Source organism: Macaca mulatta, chromosome 11, assembly GCF_049350105.2.
Source record: "Macaca mulatta isolate MMU2019108-1 chromosome 11, T2T-MMU8v2.0, whole genome shotgun sequence".
NCBI classification, from domain to species: domain Eukaryota; kingdom Metazoa; phylum Chordata; class Mammalia; order Primates; family Cercopithecidae; genus Macaca; species Macaca mulatta.
In genome coordinates, this window is record NC_133416.1 from 52,426,675 (window position 1) to 52,443,379 (window position 16,705).

Genomic DNA, 16,705 nt, shown 5'->3' on the forward strand with positions numbered 1-16,705 from the left:
GCAAGACCACCCAGTCACAGCTCAGTCCACAAAAGAACATGGTGCCCTCTAGAGTTCCATCCCATTGACAAAGAAGCCAATACTCACTTCATTTCCCCTTGGGCAGGTACAGAAGTACAAATGTCTGGGTTGTTTCTCAGTAGCCATCACCCTCTGTATAAAACACTCAACAGTTTGATCCTGATTCCAACATCCAGGTTATTTCTACTCTAACTTACTGGAAAAGTAGTAGTCAAAACAAACACTGCTAGGAAGTGAGTGCTTTTAAACATGTTCAGTTGTCTTTGCCATTGGGGGGTGTTGGATTCTTGCTCCTTACAGGTGCATCCCAAGACTGCCTCCTGCATTTCAGGCTGCCCGCTGCAGGGTCTGCAGGATTTCATTCTGGCTCTCTTCACTCTCTACTTCAGTGAGTCTCCACCCTGACTGCGTATTAAACCTTAAAAACAAAACAAAACACACAAAAAGCAAAGCAACTGTGTTCAGGCCCCATTCCAGACCAAAAATCATAATTTACAGGGTGGCACCTGAGCTCGGTATTCTGTAAAAGCTCCCTGGTCCTTCTTACATGCAGCCAGGGTGTGATTACCCTGCACCTCATTTAATAATCTCCTTCTCTCATGGCCCCAGTTGCCACTTAAAACAGTGAAAGTCCAGCTCAACCCAGATCTTCCTCCTACGTTGTAGACTTTTACCTGTCTACTGGACATTTCTTCTTGAGTAGTCCACACGCATTGCATCTGATCATAACCAAACCACACACTTGACCTTCTTAACACACTTCCTATTTCCAAGGAATGCCACTAGAATTTAGGATATTGTCTGAGCCAGAAACCTGGATAGCATCCTTCTGTCATACCAGCATTCATCTGTCTACCTGCTCAACATCCCTCAGGGATCCTGCCACATCAGGTACCTGCCAGTAGGTCTCCCTGCCCCTAGTCTCACTCTAGACTACCTTCAAAGGCTCCTCCACCTGTACGTTAAACTCTCTAAACTCCTTTCAAAGCACAGCAAACCCTTTGTGATGTGCCCCTGCAGAGCTCTTACCTGGCTGCCCCACCTCCATCACACCTTTCGCTTACTACCAGATTATTTGCAGTTTTGGGAAAGTACCTGGCTCTCTGGCCACCTTGCCTTTGCATGTGCAGCTCGCAGGTGGCCTTAGTGTTCCACCCACCACCGCTTTCACCTAATCAGCTCTGAGGCATCTCAGGACTCATCACAGTGGTCCCCTCCTCTGGGATGTCTTTCCCGGAAACACCCAGTTAAATGTTCTGGCTCTATGTGCCCAGAGCAACCCGTGCTTACCTTTATCATATCCCTCTTAATAAGCAACTATACCTGTCACTTCAAGGACAGTATAATTCCCAAACGCCTAGGAGCTCCTTGAAGCAGGGACTGTGTCTTGTTTTCTCTTTATTCCCAGCTGATAGTAGACACTCAATGAATGTTTGTAAATAGAAGAGTGGTAATTACAGAATTTCTTTATAGGAAGGACTTAGGGTTAGCAGTCTGATTAAAAGAAGGGCATAGGGTATTTACCCTGAAACTGCATTTTTCAATTAACATTTAGTGTTTTATTTAGTATTTAAAGTTAAAAATTCTGATTCCTAAAAAAATTATTTTAGTCATACTTTACATAAGATTGAGAAAAACATCAGTTTTCCGTATGAGTGAATATTAATTTATTTGGGACATCCCATATAAATCCTCTTCTTTTTTAGGCCCTTAGGAAGGAAAGGAGAGTACAAGAAGGAGGGTGTGGGGAAAAGCAGATTAAGGATGGACCATGAGCTCCTTTGGAACTGTGACCATTTTTTGTGTTTTAGTTGGCAATAAGGTGCTGGAACATATGCTTCAGTGTCAGACATACTCACATGTCTTCTGACCATCACATTGCCTTTCCCGGAACCTATAGTCTATTTCATAATGTTGTAAATTACCAACATTTTCTTTAAAATCATGTTTTTCCCTTTTAAATAGTAGTATCTCCTATAATTTAGATTTGATTTGCCATATACAGAAGTATTATGGATGATATGGTTTGGCTCTGCGTCCCCACCCAAATCTCATGTCAAATTGTAATCCCCACGTGTCACGGGAGGGGCCTGGTAGGAGGTGATTGGATCATGGGGGTGGATTTCCCGCATCCTGTTCTCATGATAGTGAGTGAGTTCTCATGATATCTGATGGTTTAAAGCTGTGGCACTTTCCGCCTTGCTCTCTCTCTCCTATTGCCATGTAAGATGTGTTTTGCTTCCCCTTTGTCTTACACCATGATTGTACGTTTCCTGAGGCCTCCCCAGCCATGCAGAACTGTAAGTCAATTAAACTGCTTTCCTTTATATATTACCCAGTCCAGGTAGTTCTTTATAGCAGTGTGAAAACAGGCCAGTATAATAGATAATTAATATTATTCAGTACAGATTTCTGAAACATTAATCATCATCGAAAATCCACACGAGCTGTTCTGTCTCTCTGTTAGTTACCTTGTTTTTGGAGTTTTGGAAGCGACGCCAGGCAGAACTTGAGTATGAATGGGATACTGTTGAGTTACAGCAGGAAGAACAAGCCCGACCAGAATATGAAGCACGATGTACTCACGTAGTGATAAATGAGATTACTCAGGTAAGGAGGGTCGTATTTAGGTGCAATTTAATCTACTTAGTGCTGTGGTTCTCCTCCTTGGCCGCACATTAGAATCACTTGGGGGAGCTTAAAAACTATTGATGCCTGAGTTCCATCACTACATACTCTGGTACTTGGTAACCTGGGGGTATTCTGAGCACAGGGATTTTTTTAAAGCTCTTTTGGTGATTCTGATGTGCAGCCAAGGTGAGGAAGCACTGCTTAGAACAGTAGCCACAGGAGATAAATGGGGCCCATTCTTTCATAAAAACAGTAAAAATACAAAAAAATAATTTTTACTGTGACATAAGGAAAGAGGCATTGGTTTTTATAGTTGATTCTCAATTTTTCACATATACTTTCATTATTCCAGCCCCTTATTCATCCTAGACCAGCTGCCCTTTTATCTTGCAGTGAGCCTCAGTCACTGCTCCACCTTCTGGTTGGGATGTGCAGAAAGTAGTGTGGCCTTTATCCTAAAGTTGGAGAAAGGATGGAGGAAGAAGGAAAGTATTTTGTGAGGTCCAACTCTGTTCAGGTACTGTGCTAGGTATTTTATGTCAATGGAAAGGTAGATTTGCTGCTGCTATCACTGCTCCAAAAATAAAATACTGTATTCTGTCCGTATAAATATTCCAGAGTCCCTGAAAGATGATTTTTAAATCATCTGCATTCTTGCTCTTTTCCATCAATGCAGAAAACTTTGAGCTGATTGTACTTGCAGTCATCAGCATAAGAACAGTAGGTTCTGAATACGAATAGCTCTTGGAAAGAAAATGCTTTTACCAAGAATGTCTGAAAATGTTCCCAACTATAGGTTTTATAAATTGAATCACAGATTTACAAAATGTTGGCACTAAAAGGAACCAGAGGGAACAGTTCAATCTCTTCCTTTTGCAAATGGGAAAAAAACGAGGTTCAATTACCAGTAGAAAGTGACATTTGTCTTTCACAGTGTAACAAGCTCCAAAGAATCCCCATTATGAATAGTTCCTGCTGTTTACTAGAGAGGACGGGGTCAAAGCATATGTTGTTGAAAGATTGTATATTCAGAAATGAAAGCCAAAACTTAAACAAAATTAGATGTTTATGAAGTCATTTGAGCACTAAAAAATCTTATAATACCAGCAACATGGGAAAAATACTGAAGAAAAGATAATTTGGTCATTTAAACCTGCCAGTTTTATAGTTAAAATTGCCAGCTTATAAGTTAAATTTCCCTTGAAATATTGCTTGCTAAAACGTTGCAAGTGAAGGTCCCTTTTTCTTTATGGTTGTTCCTCATTTCACTTTTGTTGCCCACATACCCTCCCTTTGTTTAGAGAGGCCTGTAGGGTGATGGTGAAGTCTCTGATGCCAGAGTTCATGTCTGAACATAGCAACTTACTAGTTGGGTGATGTTGGACAAATTAGTTAACTTCTCTGTGCCTCAGTGACCTCATCTATAAAATGGGAATAATACAGTTGTTTCCTCATGATTGCAGCTAAGGATTGAGTTAATGTATGGAAGCTACTTAGAATAGTGCGTGGCACAGAGTTAAATACTCTGTAAGTATTTGCAGCTATTATTAGGCTGCTCTTACAATACAGGTAATCATGTAGAGGGTTGATTTCTACTCTTAAGAACTTAAATATATTTTTATGAACTATAAAATGGAAATCCTCTAAAAATTTATCATTCAAAATTAATATATAAAGCCCAACCAAGAAACACATAGTGGATACCTAGTATTACAGACATCTAGTAAACTTTTTGTCCTGCCTGGGCTCTGCGCTATCATCAGCGATTTCTAAAACCTAAGACAAGCCCAGAATTTAGCTTTGCAGCGTGGCACCATTAGACACCCAGATTCCTGAGCTCGGGTCATGGCCAATAAACAGTTTATTCATGCTTGCATGTTCCAAAAACTTATTAAAATGAACACTGCACGTGTTTTGTGATGTATGACTTTGAAATTATTAATAAAAAAGTGCAATTATGAGTAAGGAGACTATGCTTGCAAACTAATTTTTTAAAATTAAGTCTAAGATTTATTGGCCAGTCAGGAGAAAAATAATTTTATTACCGTAATCCCTTGATTGACTAAACTTTTTTGTTTTTGTAATTAGGAAGAAGAACGTATTCCCTTTACTGCCTGGGGAAAATGTATACGGATAACCCTCTGTGCAAGTGCTGTCTTTTTCTGGGTAATTCTATCACAAAAATGTTTTGAATGATTAAAAATGTTTTCATTATGTAACAGATTTTTTAATATCTAATTTTAAATGTTGAGGAAACTAAGTGCTGAACCTAGAAACTGTATGGTCTCAGAGAGAGAGACAGATAGACAGATGTTTCCAGAGAACTATTTTAGCCGCCACATGGAGCAACTCCCAAGGTTCAAGATACCTTATCTGTTCACAGTGGTTCTTCTAGTTCTTTTCACCTCATCTGTTTAAATCAGTGATTCCGGATTTTCCAGTTTCTGGTAAAGACCAAATGGAAAGCATTAAGAATTCTAAAATTTTCCAACAGCAACAATCAAAATGTTGGCCGAGGGGGGTGGCTCACGCCTCTAATCCCAGCACTTTGGGAGGCCGAGGCGGGCAGATCACCTGAGGTCAGGAGTCAAAACCAGCCTGGCCAACATGATGAAACTTTGTCACTACTAAAAATACAAAAATTAGCCAGGTGTGTTGGCACACACCTGTAGTCCCAGCTACTCGGGAGGCTGAGGCATGAGAATCACTTGAACCCAGAAGACGGAGGTTGCAATGAGCAAAAATCATGCCACTGCACTCGACTGGGTGACAGAGCAAGACTCCATCGCAAAAAAAATAAAATGTCTAGGAATACCCTTAACAAAAAGATAATAGGAACTATCAAAGAAAACATAAAAACTACTGAAAGTTGTAAAGAATCTGAATGAATGATTAAATGAATGATTCTAGATAGAAACACATTTTTGGTAAAATATCAGTACTTATTAAGTTACTTTTGGGCTTATTGATGGAATCATATTAGTGAAGTAATAATTTAGTGTGAGTTTTAATTGGCTCAAGAACAGCCAGATTCAAGAATAGCACATGAAGCCTAGAAATAGCCCTTGATAGCAATAAAAATGTAATATGTCAGAAAAGAGGCATTATAAATCCATCAGACTAGTGGAGATTATGCAATAAATGGTAATGGAATACTTGTTAGCAATTTGGGGAGACAGTAAACATTAAAGTCTTACTTTAAAACATACACTATAATAAATTTCAAAAACATTTAAAAAAATTAAAGGCCAGGAGCGGTGGCTCATGCCTGTAATCCCAGCACTTTGGGAGGCCAAGGCAGCAGATCACCTGAGCTCAGGAGTTCGAGATCAGCCTGGCCAACATGGCGAAACCTCCTCTTTACTAAAAATGCAAAAATTAGCCAGGCGTGCACCTATAATCTCAGCTTCTTGGGAGACTGAAGCCAGGCAAATTGCTTGAGTCCAGGAGGTGGAGGTTGCAGGGAGCCGAGATTGCACCACTGTGCTCCAGCCTGGGTGACAGAGCAAGACTCATCTCAAAAAAAAAGTTAAAAAGGGAGTTGCCAAGATGGCTGAATAGGAACAGCTTGGGTCTGCAGCTCCCAGCTTGATCGACGCAGAAGACCGGTGATATCTGCATTTCCAACTGAGGTACCTTGTTCATCTCATTGGAATTGGTTGGACAGTGGGTGCAGCCCACAGAGGGGGAGCTGAAGCAGGGCAGGGCATCACCTCACCTGGGAAGTGCAAGGGGTCAGGGGATTTCCCTTTCCTAGCCAAGGGAAGCTGTGACAGATTACCTGGACGAACAGGACACCCCCCACCCAAATACTGCACTTTTCCCAAGGTCTTAGCAACCTGCAGACAAAGTGATTCTCTCCCCTGCCTGGCTTGGTGGGTCCCACGCCCACGGAACCTTGCCTACTGCTAGCACAGCAGTCTGAGATCCATCTGCAAGGTGGCAGCCTGGCTGGGGGAGGGGCATCCGCCATTGCTGAGGCTTTAGTAGGTAAACAAAGTGGCCAGGAAGCTCAAACTGGGCGGAGCCAACTGAAGCTCAACAAGACCTAATGCCTCTAGGCTCCACCTCTGTGGACAGGGCATAGCTGAACAAAAGGCAGCAGACAACTTCTGCAGACTTAAACATCCCTGTCTGACAGCTCTGAAGAGAGCAGTGGTTCTCCCAGCACGGTGTTTGAGCTCTGAGAATGGACAGACTGCCTCCTCAAGTGGGTCCCTGACCCCCGTGGAGCCTAACTGGGAGACAGCTACCAGTTGGGGCGACAGACACCTCACATAGGCAGTTGCCCCTCTGGGACGAAGCTTCCAGAGGAAGGATCAGGCAGCAGTATTTGCTGTTCTGCAGCCTCTGCTGGTGATACCCAGGCAAACGGGGTCTGGAGTGGAACTCCAGCAAACTCCAACAGACCTGCAGCTGAGGGACCTTACTGTTAGAAGGAAAACTAACAAACAGAAAGGAACAGCATCAACATCAACAAAAACGTCATCTACACCAAAATCTCATCTGTAGGTCACCAACATCAAAGACCAAAGGTAGATAAAACCACAAAGATGGGGAGAAACCAGAGCAGAAAAGCTGAAAATTCTAAAAACCAGAACGCCTCTTCTCCTCCAAAGGATTGCAGCTCCTCGCCAGCAACAGAACAAAGCTGGAAGGAGAATGACTTTGACGAGTTGACGGAAGTAGGCTTCAGAAGGTCAGTAATAACAAACTTCTGTGAGCTAAAAGATAATGTTCTAACCCATCGCAAGGAAGCTAAAAACCTTGAAAAAAAGTGAGACAAATGGCTAACTAGAATAAACTGTGTAGAGAAAACCTAAATGACCTGATGGAGCTGAAAACCATGGCATGAGAACTTTGTGACGCATGCACAAGCTTCAATAGCTGATTCGATAAGGTGGAAGAAAGGGTATCAGTGATTGAAGATCAAATTAATGAAATAAAACAAGAAAACAAGGTTAGAGGAAAAAGAGTTTTAGAAACAAAGCCTCCAAGAAAGATGGGTCTATGTGAAAAGACCAAATCTACGTTTGACAGGTGTACCTGAAAGTGATGGAGAGAATGGAACCAAGTTGGAAAATACTCTTCAGGATGTTATCCAGGAGAAATTCCCCAACTAGCAAGGCAGGCCAACATTCAAATTCAGGAAATACAGAGAACTCCACAAAGATACTCCTCGAGAAGAGCAACCTCAAGACACATAATTTTCAGATTCACCAAGGTTGAAATGAAGGAAAAAGTGTTAAGAGCAGCCAGAGAGAAAGGTTGAGTTACCCACAAAGGGAAGCCCATCAAACTAACAGCACATCTCTTGGCAGAAACCCTAGGGGGCCAATATTCAACATTCTTAAAGAAAAGAATTTTCAACTCAGAATTTCCTATCCAGCCAAACTAAGCTTCATAAGTGAAGGAGAAATAAAATCCTTTACAGACAAGCAAATGCTGAGAGATTTTGTCACCACCAGACCTGCCTTACAAGAGCTCCTGAAGGAAGCACTAAATATGAACGACCAGTACTAGCCACTGCAAAAACATGCCAAATTGTAAAGACCATCGATGCTATGAAGAAACTGCATTAATTAATGGGCAAAATAACCAGGGAACGTCATAATGACAGTATCAAATTCACACATAACAATATTAACCTTAAATGTAAATGGGCTAAATGCTCCAATTAAAAGACACAGACTGGCAAATTTGATAAACAGTCAAGACCCATCAATGTGCTGAATTCAGGAGACCCATCTCACTTGCAAAGATGCACGTAGGCCCAAAATAAGGGATGGAGGAAGATCTATCAAGCAAATGGAAAGCAAAAAAAAGCAGGGATTGCAATCCTAGTCTCTGATAAAACAGACTTCAAACCAATAACGATGAAAAGAAAGACAAAATAGGCCATTACATAATGGTAAAGGGATCAATTCAGCAAGAAGAGCTAACTATCCTAAATATATATGCACCCAACACAGGAGCACCCAGGTTCATAAAGCCAGTCCTTACAGACCTATAAAGCGACTTAGACTCCCACACAATAATAATGGGAGACTTTAACACCCCACTGTCAATATTAGATCAATGAGACAGAAGGTTAAAAGGATATCCAGGATCTGAACTCAGCTCTGCAACAAGCAGACCTAATAGACATCTACAGAACTCTCCACCCCCAAATCAACAGAATATACATTCTTCTTAGCACCACATCGCACTTATTTTAAAATTGACCACTTAATTGGAAGTAAGCATTCCTCAGCAAATGTAAAAGAACAGAAATCACGACAAACAGTCTCTCAGAGCACAGTGCAATCAAATTAGAACTCAGGATTAAGAAACTTACTCAAAACTGCTCAACTACATGGAAACTGACCAACTTGCTCCTGAATGACTACTGGGTAAATAACAAATGAAGGCAGAAATAAAGATGTTCTTTGAAACCAGTGAGAACAAAGACACAATATACCAGAATCTCTGGGACACATTTAAAGCAGTGTGTAGAGGGAAATTTATAGCACTAAATGCCCACAAGAGAAAGCAGGAAAGATCTAAAATCGACATCCTAACATCACAAAAGAACTAGAGAAGCAAGAGCAAACAAATTCAAAAGCTAGCAGAAGGCAAGAAATAACTAAGATCAGAGCAGAACTGAAAGAGATAGAGACACAAAAAACCCTTCAAAAAATCAGTGAATCCAGGAGCTGATTTTTTGAAAAGATCAACAAAATTGATAGACCTCTAGCAAGACTAATAAGAAAAGAGAGAAGAATCAAATAGATGCAATAAAAAAATGATAAAGGGGATATCACCACCAATCCCACAGAAATACAAACTACCATCCGAGAATACTATAAAAACCTCTGTGTAAATAAACTAGAAAATCTAGAAGAAATGAATAAATTCCTGGACACAAACACTCTCCCAAGACTAAACCAGGAAGAAATTGAATCTCTGAATAGACCAATCACAGGCTCTGAAATTGAGACAATAATTAATAGCCTAACAACCAAAAAAAGTCCAGGACCAGACGGATTCACAGCCGAATTCTACCAGAGGAACAAAGAGGAGCTGGTACCATTCCTTCTGAAACTATTCCAATCAATAGAAGAAAAGGGAATCCTCCCTAACTCATTTTATGAGGCCAACATCAGTCTGATACCAAAGCCTGGCAGAGACACAACCAAGAAAAGAGAATTTTAGACCAATATCCCTGATGAACATCAATGCAAAAATCCTCAATAAAATACTGGCAAACCGAATCCAGCAGCACATCAAAAAGCTTATCCACCATAATCAAGTTGGCTTCATCCCTGGGATGCAAGGCTTGTTCAACATATGTAAATCAATAAACGTAATCCATCACATAAACAGAACCAATGACAAAAACCACATGATTATCTCAATAGATACAGAAAACACCTTCAACAAAATTCAACAGCCCTTCGTGCTAAAAATTCTCAATAAACTAGGTATTTATGGAACATTTCCCAATAAGAGCTATTTATGACAAACACACAGCCAATGTCATACTGAATGGGCAAAAACTGGAAGCATTCCCTTTGAAAACCAGCACAAGACAAGGATACCCTGTCTCACCACTCCCATTCAACATAGTGTTGGAAGTTCTGGTCACGGTAGTCCAGTAAGAGAAAGAAATACAGGTTATTCAGTTAGGAAAAGAGGAAGCCAAATTGTCCCTGTTTGCAGATGACATGATTATATATTTTTAGAAAACCCCATTATCTCAGCCCAAAATCTCCTTAAGCTGATAAGCAACGTCAGCAAAGTCTCAGGACACAAAATCAATGTGCAAAAATCACAAGCATTCCTATACACCATTAACAGACAAAACAGCTAAATAATGAGTGAACTCCCATTCACAATTGCTACAAAGAGAATAAAATACCTAGGAATTCAATTTACAAGGGATGTAAAGGACCACTTCAAGGAGAACTACAAACCACTGCCCAAAATAAAAGAGAACACAAGCAAATGGAAGAATATTCTATGCTCACGGATAGGAAGAATTAATATCCTGAAAATGGCCATACTGCCCAAGATAATTTATAGATTCAATGCCATCCCCATTAAGCTACCAATGACTTTCTTCACAGAATTGGAAAAAACTTTAAAGTTCATATGGAACCAAAAGAGAGCCCGCATTGCCAAGACAATCCTAAGCCAAAAGAACAAAGCTGGAGGCATCACGCTACCTGACTTCAAACTATACTACAAGGCTACAGTAACCAAAATAGCATGGTACTGTTACCAAAATAGATATATAGACCAATGGAACAAAACAGAGGCCTCAGAAGTAATGCAACACATCTACAACCATCTGATCTTTGACAAACCTGACAAAAACAAGAAATGGAGAAAGGATTCCCTATTTAATAACTGGTGCTGGGAAAATTGGCTAGCCATATGTAGAAAGCTGAAACTGGATCCCTTCCTTACACCTTATACAAAAATTAATTCAAGATGGATTAAAGACTTAAATGTTAGACCTAAAACCATAAAAACCCTAGAAGAAAACCTAGGCAATACCACTCAGAACATAGGCATGGCCAAGGACTTCATGACTAAAACACCAAAAACAATGGCAACAAAAGCCAAAATAGACAAATGGGATTTAATTAAACTAACAAACTTCTGCACAGCAAAATAAACTACCATCAGAGTGAACAGGAAGCCTACAGAATTGAAGAAAATTTTTGCAATCTACCCATCTGACAAAGGGCTAATATCCAGAATCTACAAAGAACTCAAACAAATTTACAAGAAAAAACCCCATCAAAAAGTGGGCAAAGCACACGAACACACACTTTTCAAAAGAAAACATCTATGCAGCCAACAGACACATGAAAAAATGTTCATCATCATTGGTCATCAGAGAAATGCAAATCAAAACCACAATGAGATACCAGTTACAATGGCAATCATTGAAAAGTCAGGAAACAACAGATGCTGGAGAGGATGTGGAGAAATAGGAACGCTTTTACACTGTTGGTGGGAGTGTAAATTGGTTCAACCATTGTGGAAGACAGTGTGGCGATTCCTCAAGGATCTAGAACTAGAATTACCATTTGACCCAGCAGTCCTGTTACTGGATATATACCCAAAGGATTATAAATCATACGACTATAAAAATATGCACACGTTTATTGTGGCACTATTCACAATAGTAAGACTTGGAACCAACCCAAATGTCCATCAATGATAGACTGGATTAAGAAAATGGGGCACATAAACACCATGGAATAGTAGGCAGCCATAAAAAAGGATGAGTTCACGTCATTTGCAGGGACGTGGATGAAGCTGGAAACCATCATTCTGAGCAAACTATCACAAGGACAGAAAATGAAACACCACATGTTCGCACTCATAGGTGGGAATTGAACAATGAGATCACTTGGACACAGGGTGGGGAACATCACACACTGGGGCCTGTCAGGTGGTTGGAGGCTAGGGGAGGCATAGCATTAGGAGAAATACCTAATGTGAATGATGAGTTGATGGGTGCAGCACACCAACATGGCACATGTATACATATGTAACAAACCTGCACGTTCTGCACATGTACCCTAGAAATTAAAGTACTTAAAAAAAAAAGTTTAAAACTACAAATAAATTTGATGAATATATGAGCTTTAGATGTAAAAAGATTTTCTAAACTTACTAGCAATAGAAAAAGTTTCAGAGGAAAACATTTAAATATTTCCATACATCAAAAGTATCCTAAATGTAAACAAAATACCAGAAGATATATTTGTTAACAATAGGGCAAACAAGAGGTCACTACCTTTAATACATAGAGGCCAGATCACCTAGAACATAACCCCAAAGATCTCAGCGGCTAAAGAGACAGAACATAAATATGCATTTACAAAAGAAAAAAAATATAATGACCAGTGAGCATTACAAAATGCCAAATCTTAATAGTGATTAAATCCATTCACATTAAAATGAGATATGATTTTTCACCTCTTGAATGATAGGGCCCTCAGTGTGACGATGAAGTGCAACAGTCAGCTACTCCGATACAAGACTATTGTAATTCTGTACTGCTCCAGCTTCCTAGAAGGCAGCTTAGCAGTTGTGTTTCAAGTCTCGAGAATATTCATATGCTTTAATCCACTAATTTAGCTCTTAGGACTTTCAATCAGGAAATGTTTGAAAATGGTCAGTAAAGGTCAGTAAGGTTTTTTCACATACTTATAATATTTTATGTATGTATTTATATACACATAAACATATATATCAACCAAAATATTCTACTTCTCACCCTTCAAACAGTGGAATGTTGTGCGGCCATGAGAAAGTACGGTCATGAAAATATTTTAAGGCATATAAAAATGCTTATGGTTTATGATACGTTTAAGGGAAGGATAAATATGTAAAGTGGTTTTAAATATGCATACAATGCATACATAATCCTGAAGGAACTGTGCCCACATGTAGATAGTAGATAAATTTTTTCCTATTTAATGTCATTTTTGTTAGGAATCTTTCAGTTATGGTTGGCAGAAAATCGGTCTTCAGTTGGTTTAAACAACAGCAAAAGAGGGGAAAGTGGGATTTTTTTCTTTCCAGCTATTTATTTTCTGAAACTGAATATTCCAAGCCTGAGGTATGGCTCCAGTCAAATCCAGATACTGCAGACCAGATATTATCAAGGGCTGTGTTTTGTTCCCTTCATCCTGTGTCAACTGGCCTCCTGGGCTTGGTGGGTCTGGACACTTCCTTGTGGTAGCAGAATGGCTGCAGCATTTCAAATGTCACATCTTCCAAGCAAAGAGAGGTTCTTTGTTTGTTTGAGATGGATTCTCGCTCTGTCGCCCAGGTTGGAGTGCAATGCCGCCGTCTCAGCTCACCACAACCTCCGCCTCCCGTGTTCAAGCGGTTCTCCTGCCTCAGCCTCCCGAGTAGCTGGGATTACAGGCACCTGCCACCACGCCCAGCTAATTTTTGTGTTTTTAGTAGAGACGGGGTTTCACCATGTTGGCCAAACTGACCTGGAACTCCTGACATCATGATTGGCCCGCCTCAGCCCCCCGAAGTGCTGTGATTACAGGCGTGAGCCACTGCGCCCAGCCGAGAGGTCTTTTTTTTAGTGGCTTTCTCTATTGATAGGTGAAGCTTCTCTTTCCCATGGGCACTAACAGATGTCTCCTCACGTCTCAGTGGCTGTTACTGAGTTATGTGTCAATCCCTGGATCAACTGCTGAGGCCAGTGGGATGTTACCTGTTTGTCTCAAGCAATCAGGTTGTACCTCTGGAGCACATTAGGGCAATCCCACCGAAACCCCAGGGCTAAAAACAGAGGAGTTATTTCCCCTGAAGCAAAATCTGGGTTCTCTTCTAGGATGGGGAACAGACCCAGGCTAGCAAAAGCAATCAGTGTCCACTACAAGAGACTTTCAGATTGTCCACAGTGACCATATATACTAAAGTTATGGTCAGAAAAGTATTAATGTTAGAATCAGAAGTAAGTTATAAACTTGAGGAAAAAGAATAAAAAGCTTCCTGCCCCTATGAAGAAACACTGAAGTATGGGAAGCACCCCAAAGAAATATGGGAACTTAACAAGTTTGTAAAAGCTCTGGGATGAATTAGAATTCATTTCATAAACTATGTGGGAGGCAGTGCCATGGAGAGGTGAGTGTCTATGGAATCTTAGGAGACCCCAGTTCTTTTACTTACTAGTTATCTAATCTTGGACAAATTGCTTAATGTCTTTGAGCCTCTGTTTTCTCATCAGTAAGAGAGAGAGAATATACTACCTTCCTCACAAGCCTTTTATGAGATTAAACAAATATACATGTGCTAAGGTGAACAGAAAGCACTTAAAGAATGTTATCTTTATCATTACTTAATAATAAAAATTATGGAGGTAATTTTTAAAAATACATAATATTTAAACACCCTGTATATATTGTGCTAAGAGAGGATGACTTGATTCATCTTTTTAATTTTTTCTCAGCCTTAACTAATCTTTAGATATACACACACACAAATCTTATTCATCTCACAAGTGTTGTGAAAGGAAATAGATCACAGGAGAAATGTAATGCCTTCTCTACAAGCAGATTTCTTAAAGATCAAGAAAAACATCTTTTTAAACACTTAATTTTGGTTGCCATAATCATAGCTAATACTTATATAGTGCTTTTCATGTACCTGAGCTTAATACTCTGTTTTTACCTGAAGTAACTCATTGAATCCTCAACAATTCCATAAGTTAGGTGCCACAGTATTCTTAATACACAGGAGAGGATATTGAAGCCCCAGTAGAGCTAGTATTCAAATAGAGGAGTCTAGCCTCAGGACCATCCTGTAATCACTCCCTTTACTGCTCTCCACAGGTGACAGCTGGCCTCTGTTACTGTCAACAAGATATGGTTTGCTTGGTCCTCAGTTTCCCTTCTCTGAAACTTTTCTGTCATCATGAGCAGTCATACACCTTGAGTGCATGGTTCTGGAGAAAGTAGATGTAGGGAAAACGGTTTAAAGATGCCTCTCCAATAGTGTCTAGTACCGTGTATCAAGTAAGGAAAATTCATGGGACCTTCAATGTGCATCGTTCAGTGGTGGGAAATCTGCTTACTGAGAAAGTGAAAATCTCTCTTACTGGGGATTATGCAAAAATACAGTGGTCTAGTGGCGTGAATCTTGTGGAAATGCAAGTACAAATGACTGCCAGTTTAAGGTCATGAGATCTGAGAGTGAAAAGTGTGTGAAGCTTTTATCAGCAGAGACCTGCTGCCAGTAGCAACAGTTAGCTCAGGGCACCTCTGTGCCAGCTTCACTGGCTGTGCTCAGACTCTCCCCTGCTACAGTGATTAAGACAAACGCTAGCACCTGCTGACACTTCAATTGGTGATAGCTTCTCTGTTGCAAGGAAATGTATCTCCTTAATGGAGTATGAGTGACCAAAAAACGTTAACTTACAACCTAAATAGTAATTGTAGAGGGGATGTTTTCTCTGGTTCTACACTCAGACATTTTTTTCTTCTACCAGATTATGCTACTAGTTGTTCCATTTTTATGCTGTGTGAAGATACTCTTTTTAAAATAGACTTTTTTTGGAGTGATTTTAGGTTTACAAAAAAATTGCACAGAAAATAGTTTCCAGTTCCCTGTCACCACCCCCTGCACCCAGTTTCTCCTCTTGTTAACGTTTTACATATGTGTATGCACCTTCTTTTCACTTCCATCATTCTTTTTTCTTTTTTAAAAATTTAACATGCCAGACTTTCTACCCCCTTGGTATCACTTATTTGAGGTTTACATCACTTGGTATCACTTATTTGAGATTTACATCACTTTACACACGCAAAGTGTGAGGTCAGTTTTTAACAGTACAAGTGCAGTTATTGGTGAGTCTCATGCTACTGTGTTTATTGTGCTTTCAGATCCTATTGATCATCGCTTCAGTTATTGGGATAATTGTCTATAGGCTCTCAGTGTTCATTGTATTTTCTGCAAAACTTCCCAAGAACATTAATGGAACAGACCCAATCCAGAAGTACCTGACTCCACAGACAGCCACGTCCATCACGGCCTCCATCATCAGCTTTATAATTATCATGATTCTGAACACTATATATGAAAAAGTGGCAATTATGATTACTAACTTCGGTAAGGTCCTACTATAGCTTAGGTAACTGCTGACATATTTTTAGAACCTGCCAAAAATAGAGACTGTTATCTTTTAGGCTTTTCAATTCCAGTAGGTTACAATTTTTAGAAATTTTCGAGTGTAAACATATTTTCTCTAGCATGTATGGAAATAAATTAGCTACAGCTTTCCATTAGTAAAAGGGACAAAGCAAAGACAATCATTATAATGTCCAAACTCTGTGTAAACAGATCAGTGCTGAATAATATTTTCAATTACATTAGATCATGTACTCTATTGTTGAAAGTAAATAGTCTCTTTATTGCAAATAAGTGGAATAGGGTCATGGTTGCAGTGGCAAATATGTTCCTCTGTTGCTGAGAGGACAAGCTATCACACTGCTACGTGTCTTCCCCCGTGCTGTTCATATTAATATAA

General features: G+C 39.9%; 1 protein-coding gene across 5 annotated transcripts in view; it reads left to right on the forward strand.

Moving 5' to 3' along the window:
• ANO6 (anoctamin 6) overlaps window positions 1-16,705 on the forward strand; it is a 215,940-nt gene that overhangs the window by 168,960 nt on the left and 30,275 nt on the right. For all 5 annotated transcript variants that reach the window (XM_001092876.5, XM_002798540.4, XM_077953929.1 and 2 more), the window contains 3 exons: window positions 2,489-2,631; window positions 4,741-4,818; window positions 16,062-16,287. In XM_001092876.5, coding sequence (XP_001092876.2) covers window positions 2,489-2,631; window positions 4,741-4,818; window positions 16,062-16,287 — 447 coding nt within the window. The remainder of the gene's footprint in view (window positions 1-2,488; window positions 2,632-4,740; window positions 4,819-16,061; window positions 16,288-16,705) is intronic.